The following is a 14848-nucleotide window of genomic DNA, read 5'->3' on the forward strand; positions in this document are numbered from 1 at the left end:
CAGTGCTGACAAACTTTGGTTTTCTCAAGAAAACACAGAATAAACATGTAAAACATTATAAAAAGCCTGATAAACATTAGCAGCTGATGTAAAAGATTATATATATATACACACACAGTATATATAAAAATTGTTAGATGGCACTTCTGTGGTTCTCACCTGATCTCACCACCACTGCTGCAGCAGCTGGGGGGCTCTCACCGTTGGCCTGAGCCACGGAGGGACTCTCTGTTCCAGATACGGACGTCTGTCGGGACAGAAACACCAGAAGGTTCAGCTGTTGAGCTCAGCAGTGAAGGTTGAACACGTTTGTTTTCACACGACACAGAAAAAAAAAGAAGAGCTGGCTTCATTTCAGTGAGTACATAAAATATCCTCACATAAATATCACAATATGTGTGGTGTTGTAGATTCTCCAAAAAACACTGCCAATATTTAAAGTTTTCCAAAGTTATTCTAAAAAAATTGGTGATTTATATTCAAACTTCTTAAAAAACTAACACAGTAAGAGCATGTTGTAGTTGTTGATACTGAAATTCACACAGAAAAGAAAATTTTTATTTATGATAAATTAAATATTAACTCAAGGAAACTTAATTTGTTCTCATCTGAATGTATTAAACTCAAATGAATGAATATCAGTGCACCAGCCTGTCTGCTGTTTGGCGGCTCACCTGTGGCGGGGTTGGGGTGGATCCGCTGCGCCCCCCTGACATTATCTCCTCTGTAATGTCTCGACCGCCTTGGTTCGGGTCTCTTATTCTGATCTGTGGACAAACAGGAAAAAAAAGATCGGCGTTACGGGTGAGAAGGACGGATCTGATCCTGGACGTGATGGAGCAGCGCTTCTTGTTCACGAGGAGAGAGTGCAAAGGGTTAAAAAGTGTTCCAGGGTGAGGCGAGCACGACGCCCACACCGATCAGCCATGTCGGCGTCTATCACTCGCTCAGCTGCCTCCGACTGAATGAAAGCCGCGTCTCTCACGCGGCCCACAAATCCTAAAACTAACTGCCGTGTGAATTCCTCCGCCGCCGCCGTGCAGCAGGACCGCTGCTGGACGGAGAGACGGGCGAGTCGGACGACTTCAAAACGAGTTTGAGCAGCGAAAAAGTCACATGAAGGTTTTACTGTAAACACACACTCACACACACATACACACACACACACATGCTTCCCACTCGCCACGCTTTCACTCGCTCTCCACAGACGTGAGCCGGAAAGTCAGTGCCGACAAACTCATGTAAGCTGCACAACACACACACACACACACACACACACACACACACTCACTCACACACACACACACACACGTACTAACAAGCTAACAGCTTTAGCAATGCTACTTTTTAAAAATGCTTTTAACAATCAGGGGTATCCGCTGCTGTCCGGCCCCGTCAGCTAACACCCCCCCCCCCCCCCCGGATCACTGACCTCAGCAGGCCTCTCTCATCCTGGGGCTGGAGTAGCCGCTCCCGCGGACTTGGGGGGTTGGACTTTAAACCCCAGAGCAGGAGAGTGGGCGGACGTGGCCACGGCGTCGTTCTATCTCGGCTTGGGCTCATACATGAGCAAAGGGGGGCAGGCGCTGCTGGGGGAGGACTCGGTCTAAGTGCTAGTCGGCTAAGCGAGCAACTTGACTCTCACTCCCCCCACCAAAAAAAAAAAAAAAGGATAAAGGGACTGGCCTTGTAAAGCTATGGTACTGGAATGCAGGAGCCCGCCCACAGAGACAAGCAGACAGTTAAAGCGGCCAGAGGGGGGCAGGACGGGGGTGGTGGTGGTGGTGGGGGGGTTTCCAGGAAAAAGAAAAAACAGACACCCTTATCAAATCAGTTGGAACTGCAGAAGAAACTTTTCCCTCACATTCAAGTCATTCTTAGGAGTCTTTTTCCAGGATCACCCCCTCCCTTTAAGAGAGCAGAAGAAGGAGGAGGAAGAGGAGGAGGAGGAAGGAGGGGGTGCCACAGCAGCAGCAGCAGAGGAAGACTGGTTGGGGAGGCCTTCCGGCTCCAAAGGGGGAGGCGACCGGTGGCCACGTGGAGCTGAATTATGTGCTGACATGTCCTTCACCCCCCCTCCCCTCCAGATATTCGCTCTGACACACACACAGCAAGAGAGGAGGGGTGGGGGGCAAGTGAGGAAAAGGGCTGGGGGGAAAAAAAGCTACAACTTTTTCATGTCAGGGGTGAAACTGGGTAAATAGTGGCGATTAAATAATGAATGAAATGGGATCAGAATACTTTATAAAGCAGCGTTCACTCTGGGGCGGGGGCAGTTTGGTTGAATAAATACACTAAATAAATAAATACAACGCCACTGAAATGTAACAACACTGTTTAGAACCATTGAACTGTGGGGATCTTCTCTCACAAATTCATTGCACTTGGGGAAAAAGCAGCAATGGACACAGATTCTAAGTGATCAAAACGCGTTTCCTGAAACATCTCCACGGCGTTTCCTTCAGCAGATCATGTGACCACAGGAAGCGGGACAGAGAAAACACCTCTTGATGCTTCAGTGTGAAGAAGTTTCAGATTCTGCACAAGACGGACGAGCCGGCGTGGATTTAAACAGATGTGAAACCCAAGTTGATTACCGATGGGCTCCCTCTCCCTCGTCTACATCAGAGTTGTCTTTATTTTTTTAAAAAAAAGGTTTTAAAAGGAATAAAGAGACATTTCTTCATTTGAGACTCTGTACTTTCCTCTGTGATTCTCCCAAAAAAAAAAAAACAATGGCGTCATTGCTACTCGTTGTGTGCAGATATGCCAACCAGGAAAGCATTTTACCGCCGTTTCAATCTTGTAAATTCACACACATGGGAACGCTTGAGTGACGCTTAATTTGCGTTAGTGAGGTTCACCTCCGTGACGTTCTGGAAAAAAAAAAGCTAGCAACACAAATGCAATCAGTGTGAAAGGTCTGTCTGGAGCGCGGCGAGTAGGGGCCGGAGTCGTAGCATCAGCCGGGGGCCAACAGCAGCGGGGCCAAAGTACACGCCGGGCAACAACAGTCACTGATAAGCAGCCAAGTTTTCCAGTGAAGGGGGCATACCTGCAGCTGAAGCTCTGAACCAAACTCAACTAGTTCCAAAACTCAGTTTGTTAACAGACGTTTGAGGAGACGCCATAAAAACCACGAGGATCGACATCAGAGAGCTGTTGTCTCCGACATGTTCCATAAACAACCTTCTGACACAAGTTAAAAGACACTTAGAAATGGAGAATATCACGTCTAAACCACCTCAAGTGTCTCTCAGGAACCTGGAAATGTCTGAAACCTGTATCCTGAGTGCAGCCGGAGAGCCTCGAACCGGGGCTGCCGTTCAGACAGATGCTGCCACATACCAGATGAGGGCCATCCCATAGAGGCGGGGCAACACCAGACACGCCGCAGAACGGAGGAATATGCAGCGCAGCAGCGTAGTCTTACAGAACAAGTTCAAGTTTAGCGCTATCTGTTTCAGGCTGCAGTTTGACATCTAGAGTCAGAGGGATTCTAGAATCATCTACAGAGGGATTGCAACACTATTGACCGGCTGTACGCTCAAAACCAACAGGTCAATGGATTGCTGTGGAAAAAGACAGCATCACTTCATCATAGTATCGCAAAAAATGTACTGACTGGAAGCATCTTATTCCGACAGGTGCAAAGGTTATTTAAAACATTTCTTTATCAAAAAAAGACTCAACACAAAGTTCTAAAATTAAAATCACATGAAGTTCAGGAAGTAACTAAGTTGACATTATCGATTCAGTATAAATCTGAAATAGCAATAAAAATTGGTTAAGAGGCAAAATGCAAAAATATGCAGCCTTTAAATCAAGAACTTGTCCCCTCTAAATTTGGTTTTGAGATAAATTCCTCTAAAAACCATAGACCTTCTTGCCTCTTCGCTCAACGACTTGAAGCACAGACCTAAGAAAGATATCACAAATCACATTCACACGTCTCTCCTTCACAAAATAAGGGAGAAAAATCAACACTGCTCTCTCAATGCAGTAGTTTTTTTAAATAAAAATAAATAAATTCCCACCCAGTCCCATCATGAGGAGAAACATCATAGCTAGAAAGCAGCAACAAGAGTTTGGTGTTGTCACAGGTGCAGAGAAGAACGCTATTTGATTAGCATTTTTTAAAAAACAAATATCTTCTATAATCTGCTGAAAACAGAACAAAAAGATTCCACCTAATGTGTTGCTTCTGTAAATATGCGTCTATTCTGAATTCAATAAGACTGAAATGTCTCAAACAAAACAAGTTGGGACACAAAAAAAATTTTTCAGGAATGTTTTGAAAGCACCTGTCTGGAAAATTCCACCTGTAGACAGACTGAGAATCAGCACCAAAGACGGGTGGAGGTTTGCCACTGGATAAAAAACACTGATTGTTGCAGGATTATGAAGAATTTTGAGATTTCATCATCAATATTCTGTAATGTGGCTGAACATACCAATAATTCATGGCAATCTCTGATACGACAGAGGGTTTTTCTCGGGAACAATACAAACAAGGACTTCTGGGAAACACCGTTGATCTTTTGCATTTGCAAATCCAAGTTTAGACCATGAAAGAAAAAAAACGTAATCCAGATGCAAACGAGTATAAAAACACAACCAAATGAGCCTGAGCTCATCGGACACGGACTGACGCAAAGTGCTGGAGTGTCCTTTGGTCCTCGTTTCAAACAGTGTTTGGAAATCGTGGACATTGGGTCCTCCGGGTGACGCGATGTGTGGGTGTGAGTCAGTGCCCACGGCGAGGTTGACTTCCACATCTGTGAAAGGCAGCGTTAATTCCATACGGCACACGCAAGCGTTGATAGAACATGTGCTGTCATCAAGGTGACAAACGTTTTCTGGGAAGTCCTGTTCAAACCAGAAATGAACCCACAATCCACCGCTGGACAACAGCGTGGAGTCAGAACCCGATGGTCCACATCTGTACTCGCTGAAAATGTGTGGATGATTACGAAACGTTAAGAAACCACCACAGAGACGTGAGACTGCTGAACTGACATCACATGACAAGCAACGGAACAGAATTCCTATTTTGAAACATCCAAACATCAGGACCCCCCCTCACAAACAAACTGACATTTTAGAACAGATGGTAGATATAAATTTAGGAATGAATGCACTATTACAGTATTTTCCGCAGTATAAAGCACACCTAAAAGCTTAAATGTTCTCATAAACCTAACAAGTTTACGCCTTATAATTTGATGTGCCTTATATATGATATAAATTATAGAATAACCAATTCATTAAAGGTGAGCCCTATAATCCAGTGCGCCTTATAGTGTGGAAAATATTGTATTATTAAAATAAAATAAAAAACAACAATTTCATCAATATTCTGAACCTTTTTTGATTTGGGGGTTGTGTTTGTCTATTTGTGTTGGATATTTACTTTAACCAGCTGTCCAACACAACTTAACACACTTTACTTCCTGTGAAGTTTAAAGATTCGAGCGACTGGATGATTAAATCTTTCCCCTGTACACACAGTTCAGACCGCTGGACTTTCATCCATTCATTTCAGCCACACAAAGGCTTCTTGTGTGTGATATCAACAAGACGTGCACGCAGACGTGAAGCGATCAGAAGGAAATGGGTTTATCGTACCGTAGCTGTTTGAAGCTGGACTTTTCTCACAGGTAGAAAAACCCACTTATGATGCGTTCTGATGAAAACGCACCGTCAGCTGTACTTAATCTACGCTGATAAACGTATAAAACAGGACAGATAAGAACGTTTTTCCGTTTTACGTCTGTGTTACTTTGTTATCGCTGTTTCCATCCAGTTTTAGGTTTAGCGCCGGTTCGTTCTGCTGGTGATCCAAGGAGTCGACGTGGAAACCCTGATGTTGCACCTAAAACTGCTTCACGGTGTAACCATGGAAACCCTGATGTTACACCTAAAACCACTTAACGGTGTAACCATGGAAACCCTGATGTTGCACCTAAAACCGCTCCGCGGTGTATCGTGTGGTGCGTTCGAGTGCTGACCATACCGGTATGCGTTCCCGTTTGGTGGGGATGTGTTGGGGAGGCTGAGGCGGCGGCTGCTGCTGCTGGGGGGCGGGGTTCATGATGACGGGCGCCGCCTGCACTGGAGGTGTGAACTGAGGCTGGGCGGGGTAGTAAGCCCCGGCTGTGGATCAGACAGAAAAGACGTGAACCAACACACACACACACACACTTCCTCCTCTAGCCATAACAAAAGTCATCTATGACATATACGAGCGTACACACACTCGTCTAGAGGTGTACACACTCGTTGGTGTTGAGTAAACAGCGTTAGCGTCTCTTCATGTGGGAATCAGAGACTGAACATCTGAAATGTGAAGGTTTGGGTTCATGCGGGGCAACAGCTGCGGTTTTATGTGTACAGCAGTTCTAATGTTATTACAGTGAGGTAAGAGCTCTTCTCACTGCCATGTCAGGATGTTACACTTCAGGCATCCATTAAGTGTTCCAGTAAAATAGAAAAAAAACCCAACAACTTATAATCGCTTTAAATGCACCTCATTAACTTCTATTTCTAAGCTGCAAAAAAAAGAAAGAATAAACTCTCATAAGAGAACTTGTAAAATAAGGGTTTTTGAAATACGGCTATAAACAGCACAATTCCAGTGTTAATGTCCAAACTATTAAAACTGTCTCTTAAGGGATGAAGTTATAATGAATGTTGAGCACAAAAGCAGGTGATTAAGACGTCCTTTCAGCTCTCTGCTTTCCTTGCAGTTAGTAACAAACATCTGATGTCGATGTGATCCATCAGTCAGAGGAACACCGACCGCTTTGTTCCCCCCGGAGCCCCTGTGTTTTCTCACCGCAAACTCAAGAATTAATCTAAAATAAATCCGAGCCCCATCGTGATCCTCTTCTGCTCACATCTGCATCTCGTCCTTTTCTAACGGTGTCTCCCTCTGATTCTGGTTACGTAACAGCAGCAGTAATGTCACCTGGAAAGCCCCACAGGTAGGCCTTCATTCCATCACACGGCACAAGCCTGCACTGATGTCGCCTTTATTCTTCTACAATTCAGGAGAGTTTATTAAATTTACACATTTATCAATAAATTGATCATAAAAAAAAAAAAAACTTTCCACAGATTCACCTGATTCTTCCAAGTCAGAACTTTCGAAGAATAAAAAGGGGTGTTAAAATAAAAAACCTCCTCAGATTGAAGAGCTAGCTCCAGCTCCGTCTCTCCCCCCTTTCCATGACTGAGTCTGCATTGTTGACCGGCAGCAACGCAGCCTAAATATAGTCAAAACCCCTCACACACACACACACACACACACACACACACAGGCTGGAGAAACCAGGAGGGGGGGGGAACGGTGGGGGAACCGACAGGAAGACGATCGAGCTCCGAACCAGAACGGCAGAATGAAACTTGGTCCAGACGTGAATAAAAAGTTTCAGCTGTGACTCACAAAGAGCTCCAGACTAAAAGGAATGGAAGGGGGGGGGGGCCTCTGCAAAGAGAGACGCTTAATCCAGAGAACACCTACCCTCGGAGTCCTCCTGCTCTTGAGACCCTCGGTTCCCCATCGCGAACGGCCTCCGGTCAGAAGAAAGGAGAGGGGGTCTTTCCTTCCAGCCCCCTCTCTACAGGTACCCGTTCAGAATGACTCCTTCCAAACGCTCGGCCCACCTCTTCCAGCGTGTCTCCGTTTGGCTCCTCCCCCTGACCTTCCTGATTCCCTCCCCTGCCTTTCACTACCCCCCCCCCCCCTCTAGTGAGTCCTAGTGAGTACAGCTATTCACTGGTGTCATTCAGATCCACCACAAGACCCCCCCGCATCCCCCGCGGCCCGGATGAGTAATCCGATCCACGCTGACGAAGATGTCCCAACCTTCCTCACAGTGTTTGGGAAGAGTTAAGCAAATCGGCCAGCTTGGGAGGGGGCGGCGAGCTTAAAAATAGCCCCCCCATACTATGTCAGCACTGTATATGACAGCTAGAAAAGGACTCTGGCCAGAAGGGGTGGGGGGGCCTGCTATTAGATTACTATCACGCATTTGAATGTCAAAACTGTCACTAATCTACGTGATAAACAGCTAATAGCGCTTTAGCGGTGCAGCCAATGGCGGTTGTTTTGTCTCAGTCATGTGACCACATATTTGGGGTCAGGTGGCAACCCCATTATGTGACACGTCATGTGACTCCCAGGGACAGACAGACAGACAGACACACACACACACACACACACACACACACACACACCCTCCAACACAAACACCGTCTGGTCAAACAACGGTTCTGGAGCCTGCGTGAAGAGAAGAACCGATCCACACCGAAGACGGAACCGAGTCTGATGGAGTTCCACCAATAAACACCAACCAACAAAAAAAAACCCTCACTGGAGCAGCTACAGGTGTCAGATTCTGTCAGATTACTAGGCAATCCCTTTCAATCTCCTTCGAGATAGACTACGGAACAGAGGATGGAGGATCAGAGGAAACACGAGTGAAGCATCGCCATCGGTCGAGAGCGGAAAGGAAACACCAATAAATATCCGGAGCATCGGAGAAAAGTTCCCAAAAGGCAATCAACTGGCAGCCAATGAGTTTAAACAATTCTTTAGAAACTGATCCAGACTCGGGCTTTTCACACATTTAAGTTTTTGAGTTTCTTCATCTTTTCCACAATGGCAGAGATTCTCAACACCTGATTAATAGTCAAACTATCATTCTTGAAGGCAAATAAGTTAATAAGAGATATTTGAACTTTCATAAAGATTCTTTTCACACAGGTACACCACTTCAAACACACACCGCTGTCCCGACAGAACGGCACAAAACCCCAACAGGAGGACCTGTGGTTCAGTCGTCCTGCGTCCACACCAGTGCATTCTATTGCTGATGAGCTGCGCTTCAAACAAAGACACCACATAGTTCAGATGCCTGCTGCTGTTGAGGTCAGCCAGTTTTCAGGATAGCGTGTCTCCATGAGGTGCACTGACACTCAGGTGCCACTAGGGGGGGGTGGCAACACGTGGGAAAAGAAAGGCAAACATCTGCAGTGCTGAATGTACAGACATACGCAAACACAGTCTGGAATGAATCATCATAAAACTGTTGGGATATCTGAGTGTGTTACACACACACTCTGATGCTGTTTGGGATGAAAATATTCACCTGTAATGCCCTGCGATCGTTTTAATACTTATGCTGATCATTTTAATCAAATCTCTCTGACTAAGAGAGTCTGAAACCTCAAACTTTCCAAGAATGCAGCAACACCCCTCAGAGACAGCTTAGCACCGCAACTGCATGTCATTAAAGACATGTGTTGTGTGTTGGATAGGAGCAGGGTTACGTCTGCAGCCCTTCTGCAAAGATAGCCCCAGAAAGGGTAGCAGAAAAAGCTGTGTGTGTGTGTGTGTGTGTGTGTGTAGTAATTGATGTATACTGTGGTCACTTCTAATGTAATCCGCTCCTGCTGAATTTACTCCAAAATTCCACATTAACTAAAAATGTTCTCAAACAACAAGATGGTTTGGAAAACTAATCTTGTTTCTGAGGGTCAAGATTAAAATTAAATTATAATTCAATTAAAACATCCTAATTTTGAGCTTTATAAACAACAACAACAAAAAAGGAGGGCAAAACAAACAAATGTGAAATACTCGGGAACTCAATTTCACTAAAGACAGACCGGAAGAAGTTACTGAAGTCAGCTGTTAACTGTGATTCTTGTTGAAATACTCAGAATTCCCAAAGAATCAAAAGACATTCCTCTCTTTACAACTAGTGTGGGGGGGGAAATACTTTCACAACAGTTTTTGAGCATCAGATCAAATTGTAACCATGGAAACAGACAGAATAAAAACCTTACATAATTCTACAAAGAAAATGTAATCAGTTCAGGATTTGGATATGATGTGCAGGAAGTTTTTGAATTATGCTCCAGAAACAGCACTATTTACCATATTTGTGCTAAGAAATACCACCACCACGCCTGCGTTCCAGCTAAACACACTCATGAGTGTCTCTCTGTGTGTGAGTGTCTCAGGTGAGGCCCCAGGTAGAGCCTCTTACCATAAGTACCATATTCAGCGGGGCTGGTGCCTGGGTAGAACCCCGGGGTGCCTGCTGGGACCGGGTATTGCTGGGGCGTGGCCACGTAGGTCGCTGACCGGTACTGAGGACACAGATGAGGGAGTATTGAAGGCGGGAACAGAAGAGAGAGGAAGAGGAGGAGGGGAACGTGCCTCCTACCTGTCCTGGGATGAAGTAGGCCGGCCCCTGTGGGGAGCTGGGGAAGGGCAACTGTTGGCCGGGGATCATCATCATTTGGGAGCCAGGGCCTGCCTGGTAAACGTGGGCGGGTGTCACAGGTCGAGGGCCGCTGCTGGGAGGGACGCCCCGGGGCCCGCTGCTCTGAGGCAGGTTGGTCCTGTTGGTGTAATAGGGCTGGAGACGAGGAAGAGGAGCGACGAGGAAGGAGGGGGAAAGAAGAGAAGCGGGACGGCGATGAAAGGAGGAAAGAAAAGGAAGAGATGAAGACAAATAAGAGAATTATTAGTTACCTTTGTGAAACCTCTGACACAAAAACCATCCTCCATGTTCCCATAGGACCTAGTGACACAAGCGGGTCCGGCCTAAAAACTGGGCTCATGGCTTGTCCATGAATCTCTGCCTGGACTCCGACTGGAAACATATTGGCCCTGCCTGCCAGGAGAGATAAAGCGGCTAAAGCTGCTTCATTCAGAGGCTTCTCATTGACATTCTGCTGCTGGCCTGGGAGCGCGGCGCCTTCGCCAGCAGAGTGACACTAAGCCAACGGAACACAACCGCTGCCAAAAAACTACACATACGCATATGCACGCCTCACAGGGGCGACACGTAAAAGAGGCTGGAACAACTTGTAAAGAGGAAATTGAGTTACCTGTAGTGACCTGAAGCCTCCCTTCAGCAGTGCGCACACACACACACACACACACACACACACACACACACAGATGACACACAGAGACACATCAAATGGAAGCAAAGGAGAGGAGAAGGGGAGAGAAGGGGGGTGTGGGAAGAGAAGAGGGGGGGGGGAGAGCACCATAATTGGTTAGTGCAAAGCCCCAAGAAAAGTGAGCCAAGCAGTGAATTACCAAGCAGCATGCAGAGAACAGACAGAACAATGAATTCAAATCAGCTGCTTTTCAGTCGCCGTTCAGGTTGTTCAGGTCGTCGTCGTTCCGTTACAGTGAACCCGTAATCAAAAAAAATTTTTTTTTTTTTAAATCGGGAAAACCATCATGGGTGAAAAGTGTGTCTTTTTTGGAAATGAATGAAACGCGTTTGAAATTAGGAAGGAAGATCTGAGGAGAAACGTCATCTCCCCCAGGAAATAAAGGAAACAGACTTCCTTTGAACGTTAGAGAAAAGATCAGATCGTCACAGCCGAGTGTATTTTGCGACTTCTTTTCAGGCGTAAAAACAGAAAGACACTCATGATGGAACATGACTACAACATGCTAAGAACTAGCGCACGTTAGCGACGTTGGTGGAGGAGGTGTCGCATCTTCAATGTGCTTTAAAAGCCGGCTTGAACTAGAGGTGGAGATGATGGGGGTGTGGATGTGGGGATCAGAAATGACTGTTTTCTCAAGTCATTCTAGCTCCACCCCCCGACCCCCCCCCCTCATTCTTATGAATGCACTTTGATTAATAACTCTCTCTCAGCCATTTCTTATCTGTCTGCACAATTCCTTCTTAATCGTGTGAAAATCTTTTGACTAAACCGCTAAAACTTTTAAATATGACAAAGAACAAAACTCAAACTTGAAGATGGATCAGAATCCAACCAGATCATCATCATCTTTTGTCCGAACACACCGTCTCCTCCAGGGAACATCATATACAGTAATCCCTCATTACTCGCAGTTGGTGTGTTCCAGACTGTTTAAAGCACTTTTTAAAGCCGTGTGTCGCCGCGCACACATGGATGCTGTCAGCCAATAGCAAGCGTGTACGGTATCACGTGACTAACTACTAAAAATCTGCGATGTAGTGAAGCCGCGTCATCTTGACGGCGAATAAACGAGGGATGACTGTATGTGATCACGGAGCGTGGTTGTGTGTATACGCTGAGCTTCAGAAAACCTCCACGATGTGTGTTTTGTGTGTGTTTGTGTCTGTTAATAAAGCATTTTTTGCTAGCAACATAATGAGAATAAAAACAAATGCAGATTTTTTTTTTAATCTATTCATGCTTCGTAAGAGCCTTTATTTTTATTTTTTTTTAAACCAGCACAATTTCTTTCATTTGCAGCAGGCCTGGCGTTAGTGTAGCAGTGAGTTAGTCGGTTGTGCTGTTAGTACCTGTTGGTGTATAGGCCGGGGCCCTGCGGCAAACTAGAGAAAGAAATGCAGACAGGACAGAGGTTAAAGACGAAGCAGGGCATCCATGCACTTGCCTTTGAGAGGCTCCTAACAAATTCTCTACTTTTCCAACAGCAATTAAAGAACGATACAGAAAATAACTAAAATTGCATATTAAACAATTGGTTGTTCTCTAAATTTGAACAAAAGCAGTTGGAGTCTTCGGTATTTCCTCAAACCGGCAGAAAAAAAAAAGTTGCACACCGAGATGTGATATTTGTGAGATAAGAGTGTGAAAGACTGAAAGGCTGACGCTGACAGAACTAGTGAGAAACACACAGACATTCAAATATTCAGAGACGTTCACAAATTCGTTTGACAGTCTCTGTGCTGATCCAACTTCTTTTTATTTTAATCTTGCTGTTCAACTTACAAAAAGATTTAAAAACTTTTTTTTAAACCAATGGAGCTGAACTGTGGGGGAAGTAGTCGCTCCTGCAACGGAGCAAAGTCCACGCGGGACGTGTGCTGCCACCCGAGTGAGCCGTGGGCTGGCCTACCTGTCGGGCCTGTGGTGTGGGATTCATTTGTGGAGGTGGGGGGGTTGCAAACACGACAGAAGGGGGCTGCCCAGGGGGGAACGAGGACTGGAAAGAGGATAATACAGGTTCAGAGGCACAGAAATCCAAAGACTGAAAATATTCATTTCATATTCAACATACACTAATCCCTCAATACTCGTGGTTAATGTGTTCCAGGACGATATAGTGAAGATTTAATTATTTACAGTAATTTAAATGTTTATGAACCCTCCCCATACTGATATTAAACCACCTTATATCTGTATTACCTTTTCCCACACTCAGACTGTTTAAAGCACTTTTGTATTGAAGTGTTTAATACACAGAAATGCGCTGCTTTCCGTGAGCTTCGGAACTCAACACACACACGGCATCACATGACAATATTTTCCACACTATAAGGCGCACCCAAAAGCCTTACATTTTCCCAATTTCTTAAAAGCCAATGTGTCTTATGTATGAAAAAAGTTTTAAAATAGACAATTCATTGAAGATGAGTTCTCAGATGCGGTTTATAATCAAGTGCGTCTTCTAATCCAGTGCACTTTATAATCCAGTGCGCTTTATATTGCGGAAAACAGTGTACCTACTAAAAATCTGTGATACGGTGAAGCTGCACATGTTGAAGCGCGAAAACAAGCGAGGGATTATTGTATTCATTAAAATCTTTAAGCATCTATTTCAATTTAAGTTAACAGAACAAATTGGAAACATGTTCTTTGAGATAGATGTTGCCTTTTCAAAAAAAAAAAGAAAAAAAATTATATATTTAATTTTACTATATGTTAAAGAATGCCTGTTTCTCTGGGTCTGGAAATAATTAAAGTGCAAGAACCTTCTTTCTTTTTGCACAAAGCGATCTAACAACAGCGCTGGAGCCCCTTCCCAACAATGCATTTTATTTACACTAAGCACAGTGTGGAACAACAATACACCAGTGTGTAGGTTGGAACAGCGTGCTGGCATATCGCTATGTTGGCTTTAAAAACTAGTACATAAAACATAGTTAAAAACTATGCTGGCTTTAAAAACAGTGGGATCTCATGACGCCCGAGACAGAGCAAACGGTGACTCCAGAAAGGTCAGCAGCAGGGCTCCTTACCTGTGAAAGACCAGGGGACGGGGCGGGGTGGGGGTTGGAGGGGGATCCTGCTATAGGCTGTGGTGCTTTATTCATTTCATTGAGTTCTGCATGGGGAGGCAGATGTGGGCCTGTGTACAACTGAGAAAGACAACGAAGATCAAATCAACTTTATTCGTCAAATGTCACGACTTCATTACCGAGCATTTTCTAACACGATCCTGAGGCTCATGGTGTGATAACGCAGCACAATGTTAAGGTGTTTTTATAAACACACACACACACACACACACCATCTCAACTGGGTTCAAGTCGCGTTGATACAATTACGTTTTCTGACGAATGGCCGGGACGCAACAAAAGGTTTCCATTTTGGTGTGAAACAGTCGTGTCTCCGTCTGACACGTTCCAGCGTGGCAGGGTTTAGCATCTCCATTACAAAAAAACGGATGGGGTGGGGGGGTCGTCTGATTGACGACACCCTGCTGATCCTCATCTCACCTGGACTTTGGACCTCCGCTCCCTGAAGCATCTGTGCTACAAAACTGTTAATGTGGTGATTAGCGTTGATTCATTTACCCTCACCTCTTCCTAATGAAATTAAAGCAGTCGCCTCATTTTACGAAATAAAATACAGGGATGGGGAGTTTTTTAAGTTTATGTTCGTCCATCTTCTCCTGACTGAAAGACTAAACTATGATTGCTTTTTAAAGACGGCGTCAGTGTCGACTCACATCTTTTATCAATCACTGAGGTTATCTCCACACCCCGACTAAACCCATCACTGGTATACTCACATTGTTGAATCTTTCAGGTCCAAAGTTTCGTTACACAAAAGAAAGTTTTTC

The 14848-nt window shown here is 45.0% G+C and overlaps 1 protein-coding gene across 2 annotated transcripts in view; it reads right to left on the minus strand.

Annotated features, from left to right (window-relative positions):
• LOC137596287 (eukaryotic translation initiation factor 4 gamma 1-like) overlaps positions 1-14848 on the minus strand; it is a 28291-nt gene extending 13443 nt beyond the window's left edge. Inside the window, exons 1-10 of one of the 2 annotated variants that reach the window (XM_068316652.1) lie at positions 14798-14848; positions 14022-14141; positions 12899-12985; positions 12339-12371; positions 10909-10929; positions 10239-10433; positions 10059-10161; positions 6017-6156; positions 675-767; positions 160-247 (exon numbers count right to left, since the gene is read on the minus strand). In XM_068316652.1, the coding sequence (XP_068172753.1) occupies positions 160-247; positions 675-767; positions 6017-6156; positions 10059-10161; positions 10239-10433; positions 10909-10929; positions 12339-12371; positions 12899-12985; positions 14022-14096 (835 nt within the window). In that variant the 5' untranslated portion in view covers positions 14097-14141; positions 14798-14848. Of the gene's footprint in view, positions 1-159; positions 248-674; positions 768-6016; positions 6157-10058; positions 10162-10238; positions 10434-10908; positions 10930-12338; positions 12372-12898; positions 12986-14021 lie in introns of both variants that reach the window. The other variant, XM_068316653.1, reaches the window with a different exon arrangement.

This window comes from Antennarius striatus, chromosome 6 (genome assembly GCF_040054535.1).
Source record: "Antennarius striatus isolate MH-2024 chromosome 6, ASM4005453v1, whole genome shotgun sequence".
NCBI classification, from domain to species: domain Eukaryota; kingdom Metazoa; phylum Chordata; class Actinopteri; order Lophiiformes; family Antennariidae; genus Antennarius; species Antennarius striatus.